Genomic DNA, 18,296 nt, shown 5'->3' with positions numbered 1-18,296 from the left:
AGGTCGCAGAGGCTGCATTTTGGAGATCTGAGAGGGAAGTTGTAGTGCCAATGTTTCATATCGATTGCACAACCATACGTGATTTCCTCTACAAGAAAGCTACTGCTATAGCGAACAAAATCAGCTGTCAAATTCTTGAAACCACAATTGCCAAAAACACCGTTCTTTGTCAGAAGTATAATGACATCGATCAACGGCTTGGGATGTAAGTAATTTGTTTTAGACTGCTGCTTCCTGCTGCTAAAACATGTAACAACAGTGACATTCCGAATCCAGAGGAGCTTGATGGCATCAGAAAGTACGTTATTTCAAGTAAAAAAGAGGTCATACAACTGGAAGAAGAAGTTGCCAAGTCCGCTCAGGTTTGTGTTCTTTTTTAGCAAATTTGTTATACAAACGTTAAGTTTCAGGTTTGGGCAATGTTCGACCGGAAACAATTCACAGTTTCCGAAGAAAACATGGACCACTTTTGGACAACACAGGCTTGGCCTCAGAGAATCGGGCTTGCGATTGAGGACTGCGATGGCAAAATAACACAGTCGAAGGTTAACGTGTATTCGACAATTTAAACATGACAAATGTGCTCCTTTATTACAGATGAAATTCACCGCGCAACTAGCAATGGATCAGCTGAAACTGAAGGCGGATCTTAAGAAACTGGGAGAGGAAGTGCAGGGGTTTACGAAGTACGGCGATATCGATTCGTTTGAGGAACGGATACTTGTCGTTCAAGAGATTGAGGACAAGATTAAAAAGTACGGAGAACTTTCTGAGCTGTACAACAGTCGGGAACAGGTCTTCGGCCTAACGGTTACCGAATACCCGCAAATCGAGCAGCTGGAAAAGCAATTTGAAATGTGCGGCGTTGTCTGGCATACTGCCGCGGACTTCCTTCGAGTTTTGCCACAGTGGATGGATGGTCCATTTGGTTCTATCAACTCCGAAGAGATGCAGCAAAATGTCGATAAGTGGTTCCGTGCTTGCGCGAAAAGCGTGAAGCAAGTCACAGGGGATGTGAAAATCGTTGCAGAGCAGTTGAAGAAAAAGATTGAAAGCTTTATGGTAAGAGTCTGTGGCTTGAGACAGATACTTGTACTGACTGTCATGTTTTATAGGTGAACATTCCCATGGTCACTGCCCTTCGAAATCCTGGCATGCGAGATCGTCATTGGAAAAAGCTAAGCGACCAACTCGGATTTGAAGTAAAGCCCGGGCCAACTTTCACGGTATCTGTCGCATTGGAATTGGGACTTCCGAAGTACATGGCAGTGATAGAGGATGTAAGTATCTTCTTCATACGATACCAGCACTCTCATAACAAGGAATTGTCTCACAGATAAGTGAGTTCGCAAGCAAGGAGTACTCGGTTGAAGTTACCATCGACAAAATGCAAAATGATTGGGTTGGAATGAAGTTTGATTACGTTATGTGGCATAACACGGGCACCTGCATTTTGCGTGGACTGGACGATCTTCAAATGCAACTGGAAGATCATATTGCGAAAACGCAATCCATGCAGGCGTCCCCGTATGTAGGCCCGTTCGAAGATCGTGTCAAACTTTGGCTGGCCAAACTCAACCTGGTGCAAGAGGTGCGAATTTTAGTTCCTGTTCTCATTGTCTAATCTTCTAAGTTATCGATGTTTTAGTGAAGCTTGCAGACGCTAGATGAGTGGCTGGCTTGCCAGCAGCAGTGGCTCTATCTCGAGCCAATCTTCACGTCGGAGGACATCATGCAGCAAATGCCCGTTGAGGGACGAAGATTTAAGGCTACCGATGCGTCTTGGAGGAGAATTATGGACAAGCTGATGAAAAATCCAGAGGCTTTGGTTGTTGGAACGGACGAGGAAATCTTGAAGGGCCTCAAGGAGGGTAACAAGCAGCTGGACATGGTTCAGAAAGGTCTGAATGAGTATTTGGAAACGAAACGGTTAGCCTTCCCCAGGTACGATAGAAAAGCGTATATGGTTCACTCACTAATTGTTAAAGAATGTAGGTTCTACTTCCTATCAAATGATGAGCTCTTGGAGATATTGGCCGAGACAAAAGACCCTTTAAGAGTCCAACCTTTCTGTCGCAAAATTTTTGAAGGCATAAGTCGTTTGGAGTTTCAAAAGAACCTTGAAATTACGGCGATGATCAGTGAAGAGGGAGAGAAGGTCGGCTTTGTTACCAAATTTAATCCGAAAGATGCTGCTGGTGCGGTGGAAAAATGGTTGACACAGGTAGGCTATGGTTTTGTTGGTTTCCCTAAGTGTTTCAAATAACAGGTGGAAATGGCGATGAGAGAGAGTTTACAAGATGTCACAAGAAGATCATATGAGGCATATCCCGTGTCAGACAGATTAAATTGGGTTCTTGTGTGGCCTGGACAGGTCGTTTTGTGCATTTCATCCCTCTATTGGACGTCTGAAGTTGCAGAAAGCATTAGGAAAGGAACACTCCAAACTTATGAGCAGAAGTGCACTCAACAACTCGAAGCTATTGTCAATAAGGTTCTTCTATTTTCAGATAAAGCACGGCTCATATGTCTCTTACAGGTTCGTGGTAAGCTAACCAGCTTAGAAAGGAAAACGATCGGAGCTCTTATTGTCATTGATGTCCACGCTCGGGATGTGGTTAAAAATCTTGCTGACGCCAACCTTTCCGAGGAAACTGATTTTGAGTGGACAAGTCAACTGAGGTGCACTCTTCTTTGGATAAAATCTAAGTATCAACTGTGTCTTTCTTACAGGTACACGTACGAAGATGGTCTGGTCATTGTCCGTATGATTAATGCCTCGCTACCTTATGCGTATGAATATCTAGGAAACAGCAGTCGCTTGGTTATAACCCCGCTAACTGATCGGTGTTATCGAACACTTATGGGAGCCTTGCATTTGAATCTGGGAGGTGCTCCTGAGGGACCGGCAGGTGCATTTTTTGTTTTACTGAATTGTCATTGTTGTCCTTAACACTATAAGCAGGTACTGGCAAGACGGAAACTACCAAGGATTTGGCAAAAGCCATTGCAATGCAATGCGTTGTGTTCAACTGCTCAGATGGTCTTGATTACTTAGCCATGGGAAAGTTTTTTAAGGGTTTAGCTAGCTCCGGTGCTTGGGCTTGCTTTGATGAGTTCAATCGAATTGACCTGGAGGTAACTTTCGTGGCATACTTACACTTACAGTGAATTTGGTGTCGTTCAGGTGCTCAGCGTGATAGCTCAACAGATTATGACAATTCAAAGAGCAAAAGCAGCCGGTCTAAAGCAGTTTGAATTTGAAGGTGTGAAGCTTACGCTGAAAACAACATGCGCTGTGTTTATCACCATGAATCCGGGTTACGCTGGGCGTTCTGAGCTCCCTGACAATTTAAAAGCACTTTTTCGAACTGTGGCTATGATGGTTCCCGATTATGCGTTGATCTCGGAGATAACACTGTACTCCTTTGGATATCTACAAGCTCGTGAGCTTGCTAGAAAGCTAGTTGCTACATATCGGCTATGTAGGTACAGACAATTACTTTCTCGCACAAACTTTTCTTTGAAACTAAATTAACGTTGTTTGCAGTGAACAGCTCTCTAGCCAAAATCACTACGATTATGGTATGAGAGCCGTCATTTCCGTGTTAAGGGCCGCAGGAAATGTGAAACAGAAGTTTCCTGATGAGAACGAAGGGGTCTTGATGCTGAAATCATTAAAAGATGTGAACTTGCCAAAGTTTCTTGCGCATGATATTCCTCTATTTGAAGGTATTCTCATGGATTTGTTTCCTGGAGTCGTTCTTCCATCTCCAGACTACAAGTTGATGGAGATTGCTCTTCATAATGCGTGTAAGAAGCGCAATCTTCAGCCGACCCCTGTTTTCTTTGAAAAGGTACGTTGTTCATTGTAATCAGTGAGACCTTTTTTACTTCTTCAGTTTCGCAGATTTTTCAACTGTATGAGATGATTCTTGTGAGGCATGGGCTCATGATTGTCGGATACTCCTATGGCGCCAAAACCGAGTGCTATCGAGTGCTTGCTGCAGCTCTTACCGAACTTTGCAATGGCGGCATCATGGAGAACGTGACCAAGTGCTACTGCCTCAATCCAAAATCTATATACATTGGTCAGCTTTATGGACAATTTGATCCCGTATCTCACGAGTGGACCGATGGCATTCTCGCAAAGAACTTTCGCAATGCTGCAGTTGATACGACACCAGATCGCAAGTGGATTCTGTTTGATGGTCCAGTTGACGCGGTATGAAACTGTATGCTGGCACATCTGTTTTTTTCTGATAAAAAGTTGCAGGTCTGGATTGAAAACATGAACACGGTTCTCGACGACAATAAGAAACTGTGCCTTATGAGCGGCGAGATCATTCAAATGACGAACTCTATGAACCTTATTTTCGAAGTGCAAGACCTTGCAGTCGCATCTCCGGCAACGGTTAGTCGCTGTGGAATGGTGTATACTGAACCAAGCCAGATCGGATGGGTGCCTCTGAAAGTATCATGGGTGAAGAAAATGACCGATAACTTTCCCGGCATCGTGGAGGGGATAAAGATCGTCGAAGCCATGCTGGATTGGCTGGTGGAGCCGTGCCTGCAGTTTGTCAAGAAGCACTGCAAAGAAATAGTTGCGGCATCTCCAATCAACCTTGCAGCGAGCCTGATGAACATGTACGAAAGCTTCCTCGACGAGTTCAAGCAGGTGCCAAACGCTCCAAGAGCATCGACAATTGCGGTTCATATTCTTCCACTGCCTCGCGGCGACGACATGGTCAACTGGTTGCAGTGCCTCTTCATAACAAGTCTTATTTGGACAGTCGGTGCAACTGTTGACGTTGAAGGACGGGCGAAATTCGACGTGTTCTTTCGGAAGCTCCTTGCGAAAGAAGACGACCTTGGCTATCAGCTCGCTGCAGGGCTGGAGATTATGAAACCGTCCTTTGCAGTCGCGTTGCCTCTTCCGGTTACTGGCCCGTGCTACAACTTTGTATTCTGGAAGATCGAAAACTGCTGGAAACAGTGGATGGACATCATTGACACAAGAGCACCATCTGTGGACGCGGAGTTTAACGACATCATTGTTCAAACAATTGACACTGGGAGATATTCGTATCTGCTGCAAGTCCTTGTCACTCATCAGAAGCATGTTCTTATTTCGGGTCCTACAGGAACAGGTTTGCCAACGTTCATGATTTTTTTCAACTTCTGAAGTTTCTTTTTCTTGGTGTTCTCACAGGTAAGACCGTATACATCAAGAACGAGCTTACTGCCGGACTTGATAAAGCGGTTTATCGGAATATCATGATGACTTTCTCCGCGCAAACAAATGCAAACCAGACTCAGGTGCGTGCTTTGTTTCGTGTTTTTCTACGATATTTACGCTTACAATTTGTTCCAGGATATCATAGATGGAAAACTGGACAAAAGGAGGAGAGGTATTTACGGGCCCCCCTATGGAACGAGATGCGTCATTTTTGTTGATGATCTAAATATGCCTGCGCTCGAAGTTTATGGTGCTCAGCCACCTATTGAAATATTACGGCAATGGATGGATCATGGTGGATGGTAACTGTCTTTTGCATCTTTTTCATTGTTCTTACGTTTTGCTCATTACATTGAAACAGGTATGATAGAGCGGAGCTTACATTCCGCCAGCTGATTGACATTCAGTTTGTGTCAGCCATGGGTCCGCCTGGAGGTGGTCGTAATCCTGTTACGCCTAGATATCTCAGGCATTATGTTGTTCTTACTATCCTTGACTTCGACGATGCTACATTAGCAACGGTCTTTAACACAATCATGGCATGGTGGGCAAGGAAGTCACGGTTATCGACTGATGTAAGTCGCCTCTTTTTTACTTTCCAGCAGCCACTGATTTGTGCTTCATCCTGCATACAGATAAGCGGCATTTTAAACCTTCTTGTTCTTGCAACGATCGACATTTATCGATCTATCCAAAAGGAGCTACTGCCTACGCCACCCAAGTCTCACTATACATATAATATGCGAGATCTGTGCAAGGTTTTCCAGGGGATTTCAATGATAGGAGTTGCTCTGGAAGAGAAAAAGAATCTCGTTCGCCTTTGGGTTCATGAATGCCTGCGGGTATTCTATGACAGGCTTATCTGTGACGAGGACCGCGATTGGTTTGTCAAGTATGTGCAAAACAGGATTGAGTCTCGTTTGCAGCTTAAATGTGACTACGTTTTTGGCAACTATGATTATGCCAATTCCATCCGAAACGTAATGTTTGGCGATGTTATAGATACGACTAACTTTCCAAAGAGGTATGTATCGCAATCTTTGCTGGCATTTCGCATTTTGCTTAAGCAACTGTTTCGCAGGTATGAAGAAATATATGATGCGAAAAAGCTGCTCACGTTTATGGAGGAGCAACTCGCTGAGTTCAACTCTCAAACGAGAAATCCTCTCGTCTTGGTTCTTTTTGCGTATGCTGCACAGCACGTTTTGCGTATCAGTCGAATTCTTCGACAACCTTATGGAAATGCTTTGCTAGTAGGAGTGGGAGGAGTAGGCCGCCAATCTCTCACCAAACTGGCCACTTCCATGGCGAGTTATATGCTGTTCCAGATACAAATTAGCAAGCTTTATGGTTTTATGGAATGGAGAGAAGACCTGAAGGTTTGTCTCTTTTCTCTTTCTTTCTTGGTACAAGATATGAATGTTGCAGGTGGTTTTGAAGAAGTCTGGAGGTGATAACAATGCCACTGTTTTCGTCTTCAGTGATACTCAACTCAAAGAAGAAAGGTTTCTCGAAGATATAAACAATATTTTGAACACTGGAGAGGTATAGTAGCTGTAACCAGTTTCCTGACAGCCTCAATCTTTTCTGGTTTCCTTTCAGGTGCCAAATCTTTACCCGAAAGATGAGATTTTGCCTATCTTGGATTCCGTGAGGGTCCGTGCTAAAAAGGCAGGAGTAGAAGGCACACAGTCGGAACTTTACATGTTTTTTGTGGAGCAATGCAAGAGAAATCTGCACATGGTTATTTGCATGAGTCCATTTGGTTCGTCATTTCGAACAAGGCTCCGCATGTTTCCATCACTTGTCAACTGTTGTACCATTGACTGGTTCACGGAGTGGCCTGCAGAGGCTCTTAAATCCGTTGGCACGCGTTTCCTCTCAGTCGTAAGTTTTGCTTTCGAAGTTTGATTTTCTTCGGTGCTAATCTATCGCTGTTTCAGCTGGAGTTTAATGAGGATTATATATTACCTGGAGTCATAGACATGTGCATGGCATTTCATCAGAATGCTAGTGACTTATCTGATACCTTCTGGCAAGAGCAGCAACGACATTTTTACGTGACGCCGACTTCATTTCTGGAGCTCCTCAACACATACAAGTCTCTGCTTGGGGAGAAGAGGTTGCAGATTAACACAATCAAATTCAGATACGTGGTATGTTTCCGACTACGTGCTCGTGCACGTAAAGTTATCCTGCTGTAACGCCCATTCATTCTATTACTGTCACACAGATGGGACTTGAGAAGCTGCTGGGTGCCGAAGGCCAAGTAAATGTAATGAAGAAGGAGCTTGAAGCTCTTCAGCCCATCTTAATCAAAACTGCCGAAGAAACAGATGCACTTCTTGTCACCATCGATAGAGATCGGAAGGAGGCCGAGGCAACACGTAAGATTGTGGAGGCCGAGGAAGCCATTGCCAATGTCAAGGCTTCAGAGGCGAAAGCAATCAAAGAAGATTGTGAATCAGAGCTTGCTGTGGTAAGTACTCTGCAATTGCTACTTGCACTTGGATTTATAATCTGATGCATGTAGGCTATGCCAATGCTGGAAGCTGCTCTCTCTGCGTTGGATACTCTTACAAAAGCAGATATTACAGAAGTCAAGGCCATGAAAAATCCACCGGCACCTGTGAAAATTGTCATGGAAGCCTGTTGTTTGATGAAAGGGGTAAGAATCGATGTAATTTTACATACTGAACTAAGAAGATTTTGTCCAACAGGTTAAGTCGAGGAGAATACCTGACCCAAACAGCCCGGGAAAGAAAATTGAGGACTATTGGGGTCCTGCGCAGCAAATGCTTGCGGACACAACTTTCCTTCCGTCATTGAAGGAGTATGATAAAGATAACATCCCTCAGGCAATAATTGATAAGATACGGCCATACTTGCAAAGAGCAGAGTTTGATCCAGAAGTTGTGAAAAAAGCATCTAAAGCTGCCTATGGACTTTGTTGTTGGGTGCGAGCAATGGAAAGCTATGATAGAGTGGCGAAGGTACGTCAAGGAGTATATTTACAAGCTTCTTTGCTCATTGCTTTTCTTTCTTACAGGTTGTGGCGCCAAAGCGGGCGAAGCTGCAAGCAGCCACTGATGAGTTTAACGAGCTTCAAATAGCTTTGACAGCAAAGAAGGAAATGCTGAGGCAGGTAGAAGAGAAGCTGGGAAAGCTTCAGAAACAGCTTGACGCCATGGAAGCTAAAAAGGCGCAGCTAGAATCGGACGTTCAAAACTGTCAAAAGGTGAGAGGCTTCATTTTACTGTTGATGGCATTTGAGCACTAACATCGTTCTGTTTTGCATGCAGAAACTTTCACGCGCAGAAAAACTTATAGGTGGTCTTGGAGGGGAGAAGGCAAGATGGACCAGTGTGGCAGAGGAAATGGGAAAACTCTATCTGGATTTAACTGGAGATGTCCTCGTTGCATCTGGATACATTGCTTACCTTGGAGCTGTGACGCTAGCTTATCGGGAGAGACTACTGGATTCCTGGGTGACAATGTGCAAGGAGAAGAACATCCCTTGTTCTCCGATCTTCAAGCTGACCACAGTCCTGGGCAATCCTGTGGCAATCAGAGACTGGGTGATAGATGGTCTGCCGAACGACGGGTTTTCGATAGATAACGGGATCATTATGGATAATGCCAAGCGGTGGCCGCTTTTGATTGATCCTCAGGGACAAGCGAATAAATGGATAAAGGTACGAGTTTGTTTCATAAACTTGTTCTAAAGTTCAGGGTCCTTTTGCAGACGATGGAGAAGGCAAAAAATCTTCAAGTGGTAAAGCTTGCAGATGCGGACTTTGTACGAAAGCTGGAAAATTGTATCAACTTTGGGTATCCTCTTCTCTTGGAAAATGTTGGCGAAGAGCTTGACCCAACATTGGAGCCAGTTCTCACCAGAGCCGTTTTTAAGATGGGAGGTTCGCTTCAAATTCGCATTGGTGACAACACAATTGAGTACAACGAAAGTTTCCGGTTTTACATTACGACAAAACTCCGGAACCCGCACTATATGCCAGAGGTATGCTCAGTGTACAGCTTGAATCAAAGTTTGACTGATGTGGATTTTAACTGCAGGTGTCCGTCAAGGTGACGCTGCTCAACTTCATGATTACTCCTGAAGGGCTTTCAGATCAAGTTCTCGGCATGGCTGTAAAGAACGAACGCCCAGATCTTGAGGAAGAGAAAACACAGCTTGTGCTGCAAGGAGCAGAAAATCAGAGGCAGCTTAAGGACATTGAGGATCGAATTATCGAGGTGAGGGAGAAGTGACTCTGTTGAGGATATAACCAACTAAATTCCTTACAGGTGCTTTCAAGCTCCGAAGGCAATATCCTAGAAAATGAAACTGCTATCAACATTATTTCTTCGTCCAAGGTTCTGTCCATTGAAATTGCGGAGAAGCAAAAGGTGGCAGAAAAAACAGAAGCAAAGATTGATGAAGCCCGTAAAGGATATGTTCCCGTTTCTGTGCATGTGTCGTGCCTATTTTTCACGGTCTTGAGCCTGTGTAATATTGATCCTATGTATCAATATTCTCTGACTTGGTAAGCTGTCTTTCTTTTCAGTGCAGCATCTTATTTTCTTGCTGCCTGTGCAGGTATCTCAACCTTTTTCAGCAGGCAATGAAAGACTCCGAGAAATCGGACGTGCTTGACAAACGGATAACCATTCTCAATGACTTCTTCACGTTTTTGCTCTACTGCAGTGTCTCAAGAAGCGTTTTTGAGAAGGATAAACTACTTTTGTCCTTCTTAATTTGTACCACTCTCATGGAGAAGGATAAGCAGCTGAACGCCGAAGAGTTCCGGTTTCTAATTGCTGGCTCCGTAATTATGGAGCGAGATCCTCCGAAGAATCCATCGAAATGGTTGGCAGACAAGCTCTGGCTTGAAATGGTTCAACTTTCCAAGTTTCCAGCGTTTGCGGTACGTTTTTGTGAACTTCTTTTGGCCGGCTAACATGTCCTTGACAGGGTTTTAGCAAATTCTTTCAAGAAGATTCAGAGAGGTGGAGACATATTTATGACAGTCCTCAGCCTCACAAAGAACCACTTCCTGGAAACTGGGGTACAACCCTCAATCCGTTCCAGAAACTACTTGTCTTGCGAGTGATACGGCCAGACAAAATTGTTACGGGTATCAACACGTTTGTTCTGGAGACAATGGGTCAGAGGTATGTTGAACCTCCAGCATTTGACTTGGAAGGTGCATATAAGGACTCGACTCCAGTTGTTCCGCTCATTTTTGTACTGTCGCCTGGATCGGATCCAATGGCAGCTTTGCTGAAGTTCGCAGAGGAGATCAAACAGGAGGTAGGACTTTCTTACTGTCTTTGATCCACTTTTTCACGTATACTTGATACTCACAGGTTCAAAGTATTTCACTTGGACAAGGCCAAGGCCCAAAAGCTTCTCAGATGATACAAATGGGAATGCAACTTGGTTTCTGGGTGGTGCTACAAAACTGTCATTTGGCAGCTTCATGGATGCCACAGCTAGAGCGTATATCTGAAGGCATGAGTCCGGATACCACGAATGCGGGATTTCGGCTGTGGCTAACAAGCTATCCAGCTGAACACTTCCCGGTGGCTATCCTGCAGAGTGGTATCAAGATGACTAATGAATCTCCGAAAGGATTGCGAGCAAACATGCTCCAGGTTTGGCCATCTTTTTCGACAGTTTCCTGTAATGCAACTTTTTGCTGGAATGCAGAGTTACCAGAGCTATCCCATCAGCGACCCGGCCTTTTTCGAGTTCCAAGGAGAGAAAGGACCTGTGTGGAGAAAAATGTTGTTTGGCCTGTGCTTCTTCCATGCGTCGGTTCAGGAACGTGTCAAGTTTGGGCCGCTTGGCTGGAACATTCCTTATCAGTTCAGTGATCCTGATCTCAAGATCAGTATGAGACAGTTACAGGCATTTTTGATCGAGTTTCCGGACGTCGTTCCGTTTAAGGTGAGCAAAAGCTTACCTCAGCAAGATTACTCATTTGTGATGTGTTTTCAGGCACTTGTGTATCTCACGGGTGAATGCAACTACGGAGGTCGAGTAACAGATGCACACGACCGGAGAACTCTCATGTCATTGCTGGCCGTTCTGTATACTCCGGAGATCCTGGAAGACGATTATGCTTTTTCGCCATCCGGTATCTATTATGCGCCCCCGGATTTCGAATACGACGAGTACATCGAGCATATAAAGCAGTTCCCGTTGATAGCATCCCCGGAAGCTTTTGGTTTGCACGAGAATGCGGACATCACCAAAGATCAGCAAGAAACTGATCTCCTGTTGTCCTCAATTCTCTCAACACAGGTAACAAGGAATTCACACCTTGCAAACAAAACTTACACGTATGTATACGTTTTGTGATGGCAGAGTAGCACTTCGAGCGGTGGTGGCCAGAGCAAGGAGGAAGTTCTCCTGGAGCTGGCCAAGGACCAGGCCAGTAGGATCCCGCAGCCTTTCGACATAGAGCTGGCTCGCTACCGCTTCCCGGTGAGGTACGAGGAGAGCATGAACTCTGTGCTTCACCAGGAGATGACCCGCTACAACAACTTAACCGAGGTACCCTTGATCTAAGCATTGTTTCCTCACACTTGCAAGCTTTGTCTCCAGGTGATCAGAACAAGCTTACACACGCTCCAGCGGACGCTCAAGGGCCTGGTGGCCATGTCCTCCGACATCGAGAAACTGGCCAACAGCATGTACATCGGCAAGATCCCGGCGATGTGGGCCGGGAAGTCGTATCCATCGCTCAAGCCGCTGACGAGCTACGTGGCCGACCTCCAGCAGCGCCTCAACATGCTCCAGGTGTGGTCGGAGCGGGGTCCTCCGCCGCAGTTCTGGATCAGCGGCTTCTTCTTCACGCACGCATTCCTGACGGGCGTGCTCCAGAACTACGCGCGCAAGTACAAGATCCCCATCGACAACGTGTGCTTCGAGTTCAAGTGCCTGCCGGCGAGCCTGGAGCAGGACAAGAAGCCCGAGGACGGGTGCTACATCTACGGCATGTTCCTCGAGGGCGCGCGCTGGGACTTTGAGAAGATGATGCTGGCCGAGTCGCTGCCAAAGGTTTTGTACTCGCCGGCTCCCAAGATCTGGCTGTCGCCGTGCGAGGTGTCCAAGAAGAAGGAGTTCCCGTGCTACCACTGCCCGCTCTACAGGACGGCCGAGAGGCGCGGGGTGCTGGCCACCACCGGGCATTCTTCCAACTTTGTGTTTAATGTGGAGCTCCCCACGGACATGCCGCCGGATCACTGGATACGAAGAGGGGTCGCCATGCTTCTCCAGCTCAGTGATTAAGCTATCTTTCTCTGTATTTGTTTGTACAAATGTATCAGATTCATGATTTGGTTATGTATGATTAACTGCATATGTGAATGTAAAGACCTCTGAACAATGCAATACAAATGTTGCTACACACAAAAGAAAAAGAACAAGAATTTAGAACAGGAAAAACAGCTATGATTATTTACAATTGTCAAACAATACAAAACACTATTTTCTGATCATATAGTACAAATACATGCCAAAAAAAAACATATGTGGCAACCCTGTGGAGGGAAAAATTGTTGGGAATTCTCGACATGGTATTTGAAAGAGTCGTGTGACAATCCAAACACGCATTCAAAGCTAGCTTTTCTGGCTCTGGTGGGATTTGCAGTAGTAATCCGCCGTGTCGCAGCGAGCTTGATTCTTGCACGGTTGGTTGCTGGCAGTGAGACCCTTGCACCGCTTAAGCTCCTGCTTGGCACGCTCGTTGGGATCGGCCAGTTCCAGCAGCAGATCAAACTCTTGGAGGCACTTATCCACGTCGGCAAACCGCCTCAAGCTCGCAGGGTCGCCATCCGATGCAACACTCTCCGGCATGACGTCGAAGTAGTCATCTTGAATCGCCTGGTTGCCTTTGACAATCCATTTCGGTAGCACCTCCGTCTTCCAGGCCTCATGAGTTCGTTTCTTGCTCTTGGTCTTCCAGCCAGCCACAGTTATCTGCACCGCTATGATCTTTAGAGTGCCATTTCTCTCCAGCTTGAGAAGGATCAGGTCCACCGCTCTCTCATTAAAAGCCGCAGGGCCGAGAAGAACGCCTTCGACAAGCTCCTCCATCGTCAGCTCCGAGACAACGTTCCTCTCGCAGCCGTGACGGTACACTCTGTAGTGCTTGAAGTCGAGACCGAAAAGCCGCTTCTGGAAGCGTACCACAGCGATGACCAGCCCCTCGACGTTCCACCCCACACGCGCCGAGTTCCTCGGGCCCTGGTCTTGCTCACAGTCGAGCCTGACAGCCGCAGCCCACCTCTGGATGTCCGAGAGCTGGAGCGAGCTTTGCAAGCTTTCGTGCTGCTCCATGATGTAGCTCTCAGCTTGCGAGCGCAGGAAAGAGCTGAGGATGTGAAACTGTTGCTCCTTCTCATCGTAGTAGAAGCACGTCATGTCCACCTTGTCTTGCGTAAGTAAGTGCCCGCGCTCTCCAGAAACGACCAGTGCCATTCCAGCCGATAGCTCCCTCCGGTTCACGAGATTCCCGATGAACTTGCTGTAGAGCTTGTGCGTATATGCCGCCTGGATCCTTCCCGCGAAGTCTTTCTCGTTGCCCTTGACGTCCTCGTAGAAACGCAGCAGCAGTGGCATTCCACCGGTCAAGCGCTCCAAGTCCTGAAGCTGCGAGACCCCGTCGAGGCTCGACTGCGCAATCCAAGTCGCGAGCTCGCTGCTGTTGTAAGGCCCGTCAAAGTGGAACGTTTCCATCTCCTCGTCGGCCTTGTCACTGTCCTCCCAGAGTTGCCTCTGCCTGCTGTTGACGGACGAGACCGTGACGAGGACCTGAAACATGGTGGCTTCTTGCAGCGCGTCTCTGAGCGGCGATCCAGTTTTCTCAAAGATGTCCCACTCGTCTACCACGAAGAGCAGCGAGCCTCTCTTCTGAGCCCGGCACCAGAGAACAAGACTCTCCAGATTCTCCAGCTTGGCGAGCTCGCCATCCCTCCCGCCCCTCCCAAACGCCAGGAGCAGCGCGTCCACGAGCACAGCATGTGGATTCAGCACGAATCGCTTGCCGAGGATGTAAACCACGCGGCGCTGCCTCGACGCTATGAGATAGCCCGCGATGGTGCTCACCACCCTGCTCTTTCCGGACCCTTTGGCGCCCAAGACTTGCATCGGCCGGAGCGGCACCTGGGCTAGGATTCTCGCGTAGAGCTTCTCCCCGAGGGCTCGCCCCACATAGCTGTAGGAGGTGGCAGCGGCGTCCCTGGTGGGCGGGACGAGGTGCAGCACCGAGCTCGTGTCCCAGATGAAGTTGGCATCGATGGCAAGCCTGGTGTCGGATGGACCAAGACGAGTGTAGACCGCCTCCAGTCTCGATTCGAGCGCATCGCGCTCCTGCACGCTCTCACCAAAAACAAAGTCTTGCTCTTGGGGCCATGGTCGCTTCATCCTCCAAGTCCTAAATTTCTCTTATGGCTTTCTTAGTGTTTTTATAATTGCAATTGAGTGGAGGAGTGCTTTGGGACGAATCTTGCTTTCCCTTTAGTTGCCAGGGATTGACATAAATCCGTGTTTATTCTTCCGCTAGCAGTAGAAGATGAGGCTGAGAATGTTGTAATTTCACAAGGAGTCACTTCAGAAAGTAAAAATACCATGAGACCTTCCGTGCTCGAAAGAATTTTTGAAAATCTTGCATTGTACCCTAATATATACATTTCACATAATTCTAATGGAAAGATGGCCGAGGTCAGGGCGTCAACAAGATCTTGCCGAAATGCTGGTTGGCGACCATGAGCTGCAAGGCCTGGGCCGCCTCCTCCAGCGGGAAAACCCTGTAAATCACCGGCTTCACCTTGCCTTCCTCCACCGCCGGCCACACATTCTGCCACACCTCCGCTACGATTTGCGCCTTGCTCTCTGGAGCTCGAGTCCGCAATCCCGCGGCTGCCAGGTTCTCAAATAACACTCTCAGCCAACCAAAGCGAAAGACCCTCCTCTCCCGCATTACCTGAGACTATCAGCCGTTTCTTCAGTATCGGCAGCAAACTCAGCTGGCCCGAGGCCCCGCCCTGGAAGCCGATTATGAACAGCCTCCCATCCATGCCGAGGGCCTCCAGGTTCCTCTCGAAATAAGACGCTCCCACCATGTCCAGTATCACGTCCACACCTGCGAGAGGCATCCAGTGATAATCTTGGAGCTCCGCCACTCAAAACATCACGGAAAGGCTAACCTTCCCCGTGGGTGGCCTCTTTCACGCGCGCGACGAAATCATCGTCCTTGTAGTTTATCGCCACCTCCGCTCCCAGCTGCTTGCACAAGTCGAGCTTTTTCTCCGATCCTGAGCCGGCCCCCACTGGTTAGAAGGACGTGATCACGGGGACTCACCAGCAGTAGCAAGGACTTGGGCTCCAATCGACTTCGCCATCTGGATGGCAAAGGTGCCAATCCCGCTGCTGCCGCCATGTATCTGGTTGCACCAAGCACAGCATGTTTGTTAAGCGATGGAAGAATCTCTAGAGAAGTTCTAACTTACGAGGACGCTCTCCCCGGCGGAGAGGTGGCACGCCATGAAGACGGTGGACCACACCGTGCACGCAACCTCGGGCAAGGACGCGGCATCACGCAGCGAGACCCCTCGCGGGATTGGAAGAAGCTGGCTCGCAGCCACCGCAACTTTCTCGGCGTAGCCCCCGCCCCCCAGGAGCGCGCACACCTGCGAGCACCACACTCACAGCATAAGAACTAAGATGTGTGAGCCCCATTCGCTCCATCGCCGCCTATCCGGAGTGGAATCCTCTATCCCCTAGAAACCTCGCGGGACACTAGTGCTCAATTCACCTGGACTTGGCTCAGCGCATTTTACCTCGTCCCCGACTTTCCATCCATCCACGCGCGCGCCCAGGCGCTCGATCACGCCGGAGCACTCGAGGCCCAGGTAGGGCGGGGCTCCCGGCGGCGGAGGGTGCTGGCCTTTGAGCTGCAGGAGGTCGGCGCGGTTCACTCCCGCGGCCGCGACCTTGATGAGCACCTCGTCGTCGCCAATATCAGGATCGGGCACCTCGCGCAGCTCGAGCACCTCCGGCCCGCCAAGCCCCTTCGCTACCACTGCTCGCATTTCCTTATCCCCGCGCTGGCGCCCTAAATCGTATACTTCATGTTAAACCAGATTAAAGCTTTTTGTTTAAGGCTATAAACATGTTTAGCTTAAGATGAAAGCATATTCTAGGAATATCCGTGTCTTTCAAATCTATCAAGGACGAATTTTGACAAAGCTATGGATAGCCTTGGGGGATATCAAAATTGCTTGGCTTCCTGTACAGATATAAGAACCAAACGAATCACCTCTCTACTTGAGTAAGCAAGGTATGTGCTGTTGTTCCATTGGACCCCATGCCGGCCTCGAGCTACCGTCCGCTGCTAACACTAAAACCAGTTCTTCGACGTCCTTGGGGACAAATTGTCCATCGCCTGGCCGCAAATCCACGAGAAGATCAGCAAGACAACGAGGAGGTCGAAGAGAAGCGCTCACCAAAGTGTGCATCTCCGTGTGGGAACTCGAAAGCAAGTCCTCCGATATCATCTGGATGCTGGACGGCCTCGCGCTGGCTCACGTTGTCGCTCTCGGTTGCCCGGCAGGGAGAAGTCGTGGTGGAGGACGTGACGGTCGAGTGGACGCTTCCATTGCACGTCGGCGTGGGAGTTCGAGTGATGAGCCAGCCCATCACCTCCTCCATATCAACTTGGCCATCCCTTGGAGAGCCGTTGTCATATTCCCTCTGAAACGAGAAAAGCCTTTAGCTATGCGCTCGATCGTTAAACGAGTAGCCAAACCTCGTGCTGTGCTGCCAATGGGTCTGCAACAGGAAACATACCGAAACATCTCGATACGCCTCCTGTATCTGAATGCCAGCAGGAAGTTTTGGTCAGCACAAGACAAGCGAGCATGGCTGCCCAAATATATTCATTACCAGACTCCTGGGTGTGTTTCTGCAGGGTGAGGAGGACCATTTCCCCCTTTCAAGTTTTGGCAACTTACGAAGAAAGTCATTCTCTGGAATCCCGATAGAAAAGCTTTGCTTTACGTATGCTCTGCTTACAGGGAAGAAAGAATTATATAGATCCTCTCTGCAGACGAAAAGTTAGCCTCGGCAACATTGACAGCGCGACTATTTACCTGTTGTCATTGTGTTCTACCATCTTCTTTGGTCTTTTGGGTTCTTTACTATAATCTGCGTCATCCTGGTGCTCGTGATCAACTAATAAGTCTGTGACATGGCTTGCTGGCTTAACCCGATGCGACCGTTTCTTACAAAGAGCATTAAAGCGGTTCTTGACAGCGTTGTCTGTCCTGCAAGCCTAAGCTTGATCAATCTAGCGTCAAAACAGTGGGTAATGAAACTCATACCTCCCCGGCACCATTTTTGCAATTTCAGTCCAGCGATTACCATATGCATTATGTCCCTGGAAGCAGAAGCGGTGTCATTGGTTATGGGAACTTGAAAATTTCGCCAAACCTCGAGTAACATCCGATCTTCTTCTGCACTCCAGCTGCTCTTATTCATACACATGTGTAGGTACGTTCGCCATCTAAATCAGAAGAACATATCAACGCAAGTGAAAAACTTGAGCAACGCCATCGTGTTACCTTCTTCGGCATTCACGAGGAGTTTTGTTCTGCATTTTAGCTGAAATGATATGCCACCTGAGCATAAACGAACCACTTCAGAAAAAACTAAAGGAAAGCTTGAAAGTAAGAAATAACACTATACGTACTTCTTGGTTCCATGGCGTTTGACAAGTTCTCTTAGCATTTCATCTTCCTGGTGGTGGCTATGTCAGTCAGATGCAGAAAGAGCTTGTAAGTACATTGCTGTCAGTTTGACGAGGCCAAAACAAACCATAAGAATCGAAAGAAAAAACCTGCTCAGTGAACACGGCCGGGGGATCCGACGATAGGCTCGAGTCCGTCGGCGAGTCTGGAGGAGAGGAATTGGGGGTATCGGGCATCGTGATGCTGGGGTGAGGGATATAACTAGCATCGGGAACAGCTGCCTCCATTCTCAGCGGCCTTA

General features: G+C 47.8%; 2 protein-coding genes across 2 annotated transcripts; one reads left to right on the top strand and one right to left on the bottom strand.

Annotated features, from left to right (window-relative positions):
* Positions 1 to 35: 35 nt before the first annotated feature.
* Positions 36 to 12,568, top strand: LOC9655865 (dynein heavy chain 7, axonemal). The gene is made up of 39 exons (XM_002960959.2): positions 36 to 205; positions 260 to 362; positions 411 to 545; positions 598 to 1,062; positions 1,116 to 1,280; positions 1,337 to 1,591; positions 1,661 to 1,944; positions 1,996 to 2,224; positions 2,270 to 2,494; positions 2,540 to 2,682; positions 2,734 to 2,912; positions 2,966 to 3,138; positions 3,188 to 3,489; positions 3,551 to 3,857; positions 3,911 to 4,225; positions 4,277 to 5,150; positions 5,213 to 5,319; positions 5,375 to 5,541; positions 5,601 to 5,814; positions 5,875 to 6,263; positions 6,321 to 6,618; positions 6,668 to 6,784; positions 6,842 to 7,126; positions 7,183 to 7,395; positions 7,473 to 7,718; positions 7,773 to 7,907; positions 7,960 to 8,232; positions 8,289 to 8,477; positions 8,542 to 8,934; positions 8,985 to 9,257; positions 9,314 to 9,493; positions 9,545 to 9,783; positions 9,837 to 10,164; positions 10,212 to 10,550; positions 10,607 to 10,894; positions 10,950 to 11,189; positions 11,241 to 11,546; positions 11,610 to 11,798; positions 11,850 to 12,568. Exons 1-39 carry the CDS (start codon positions 51 to 53, stop codon positions 12,534 to 12,536), a joined length of 10,404 nt encoding a protein of 3,467 aa, XP_002961005.2. The 5' UTR covers positions 36 to 50; the 3' UTR covers positions 12,537 to 12,568.
* A 2,321-nt stretch (positions 12,569 to 14,889) lies between these two features.
* LOC9632008 (quinone oxidoreductase PIG3) lies at positions 14,890 to 16,348 on the bottom strand. Its single transcript, XM_002960316.2, has 6 exons — positions 16,088 to 16,348; positions 15,758 to 15,937; positions 15,610 to 15,691; positions 15,455 to 15,562; positions 15,232 to 15,390; positions 14,890 to 15,167 (listed from the first exon to the last, which is right to left on the bottom strand). The coding sequence occupies exons 1-6, from the start codon at positions 16,337 to 16,339 to the stop codon at positions 14,971 to 14,973; spliced, it is 978 nt and encodes a 325-aa protein (XP_002960362.1). The 5' UTR covers positions 16,340 to 16,348; the 3' UTR covers positions 14,890 to 14,970.
* Between the last annotated feature and the right edge of the window lie 1,948 nt (positions 16,349 to 18,296).

Source organism: Selaginella moellendorffii, unplaced genomic scaffold (genome assembly GCF_000143415.4).
Source record: "Selaginella moellendorffii unplaced genomic scaffold, v1.0 SELMOscaffold_0, whole genome shotgun sequence".
NCBI lineage: Eukaryota > Viridiplantae > Streptophyta > Lycopodiopsida > Selaginellales > Selaginellaceae > Selaginella > Selaginella moellendorffii.
This window is presented reverse-complemented; position numbering and strand designations above follow the sequence as displayed.

Bases quoted from the DNA above. Each gene is read 5' to 3' on its own strand.
- LOC9655865 (XM_002960959.2), top strand. From the start codon at position 51: ATGTTTCATATCGATTGCACAACCATACGTGATTTCCTCTACAAGAAA. The intron at 206-259 runs GTAAGTAATTTG...ATGTAACAACAG, and splicing joins ATCGATCAACGGCTTGGGAT to TGACATTCCGAATCCAGAGG. The intron at 2,225-2,269 runs GTAGGCTATGGT...TTCAAATAACAG, and splicing joins TGGAAAAATGGTTGACACAG to GTGGAAATGGCGATGAGAGA.
- LOC9632008 (XM_002960316.2), bottom strand. From the start codon at position 16,339: ATGCGAGCAGTGGTAGCGAAGGGGCTTGGCGGGCCGGAGGTGCTCGAG. The intron at 15,938-16,087 runs GTAAAATGCGCT...TGGTGCTCGCAG, and splicing joins GATGGAAAGTCGGGGACGAG to GTGTGCGCGCTCCTGGGGGG. The intron at 15,563-15,609 runs GTGAGTCCCCGT...GGGCCGGCTCAG, and splicing joins CCAAGTCCTTGCTACTGCTG to GATCGGAGAAAAAGCTCGAC.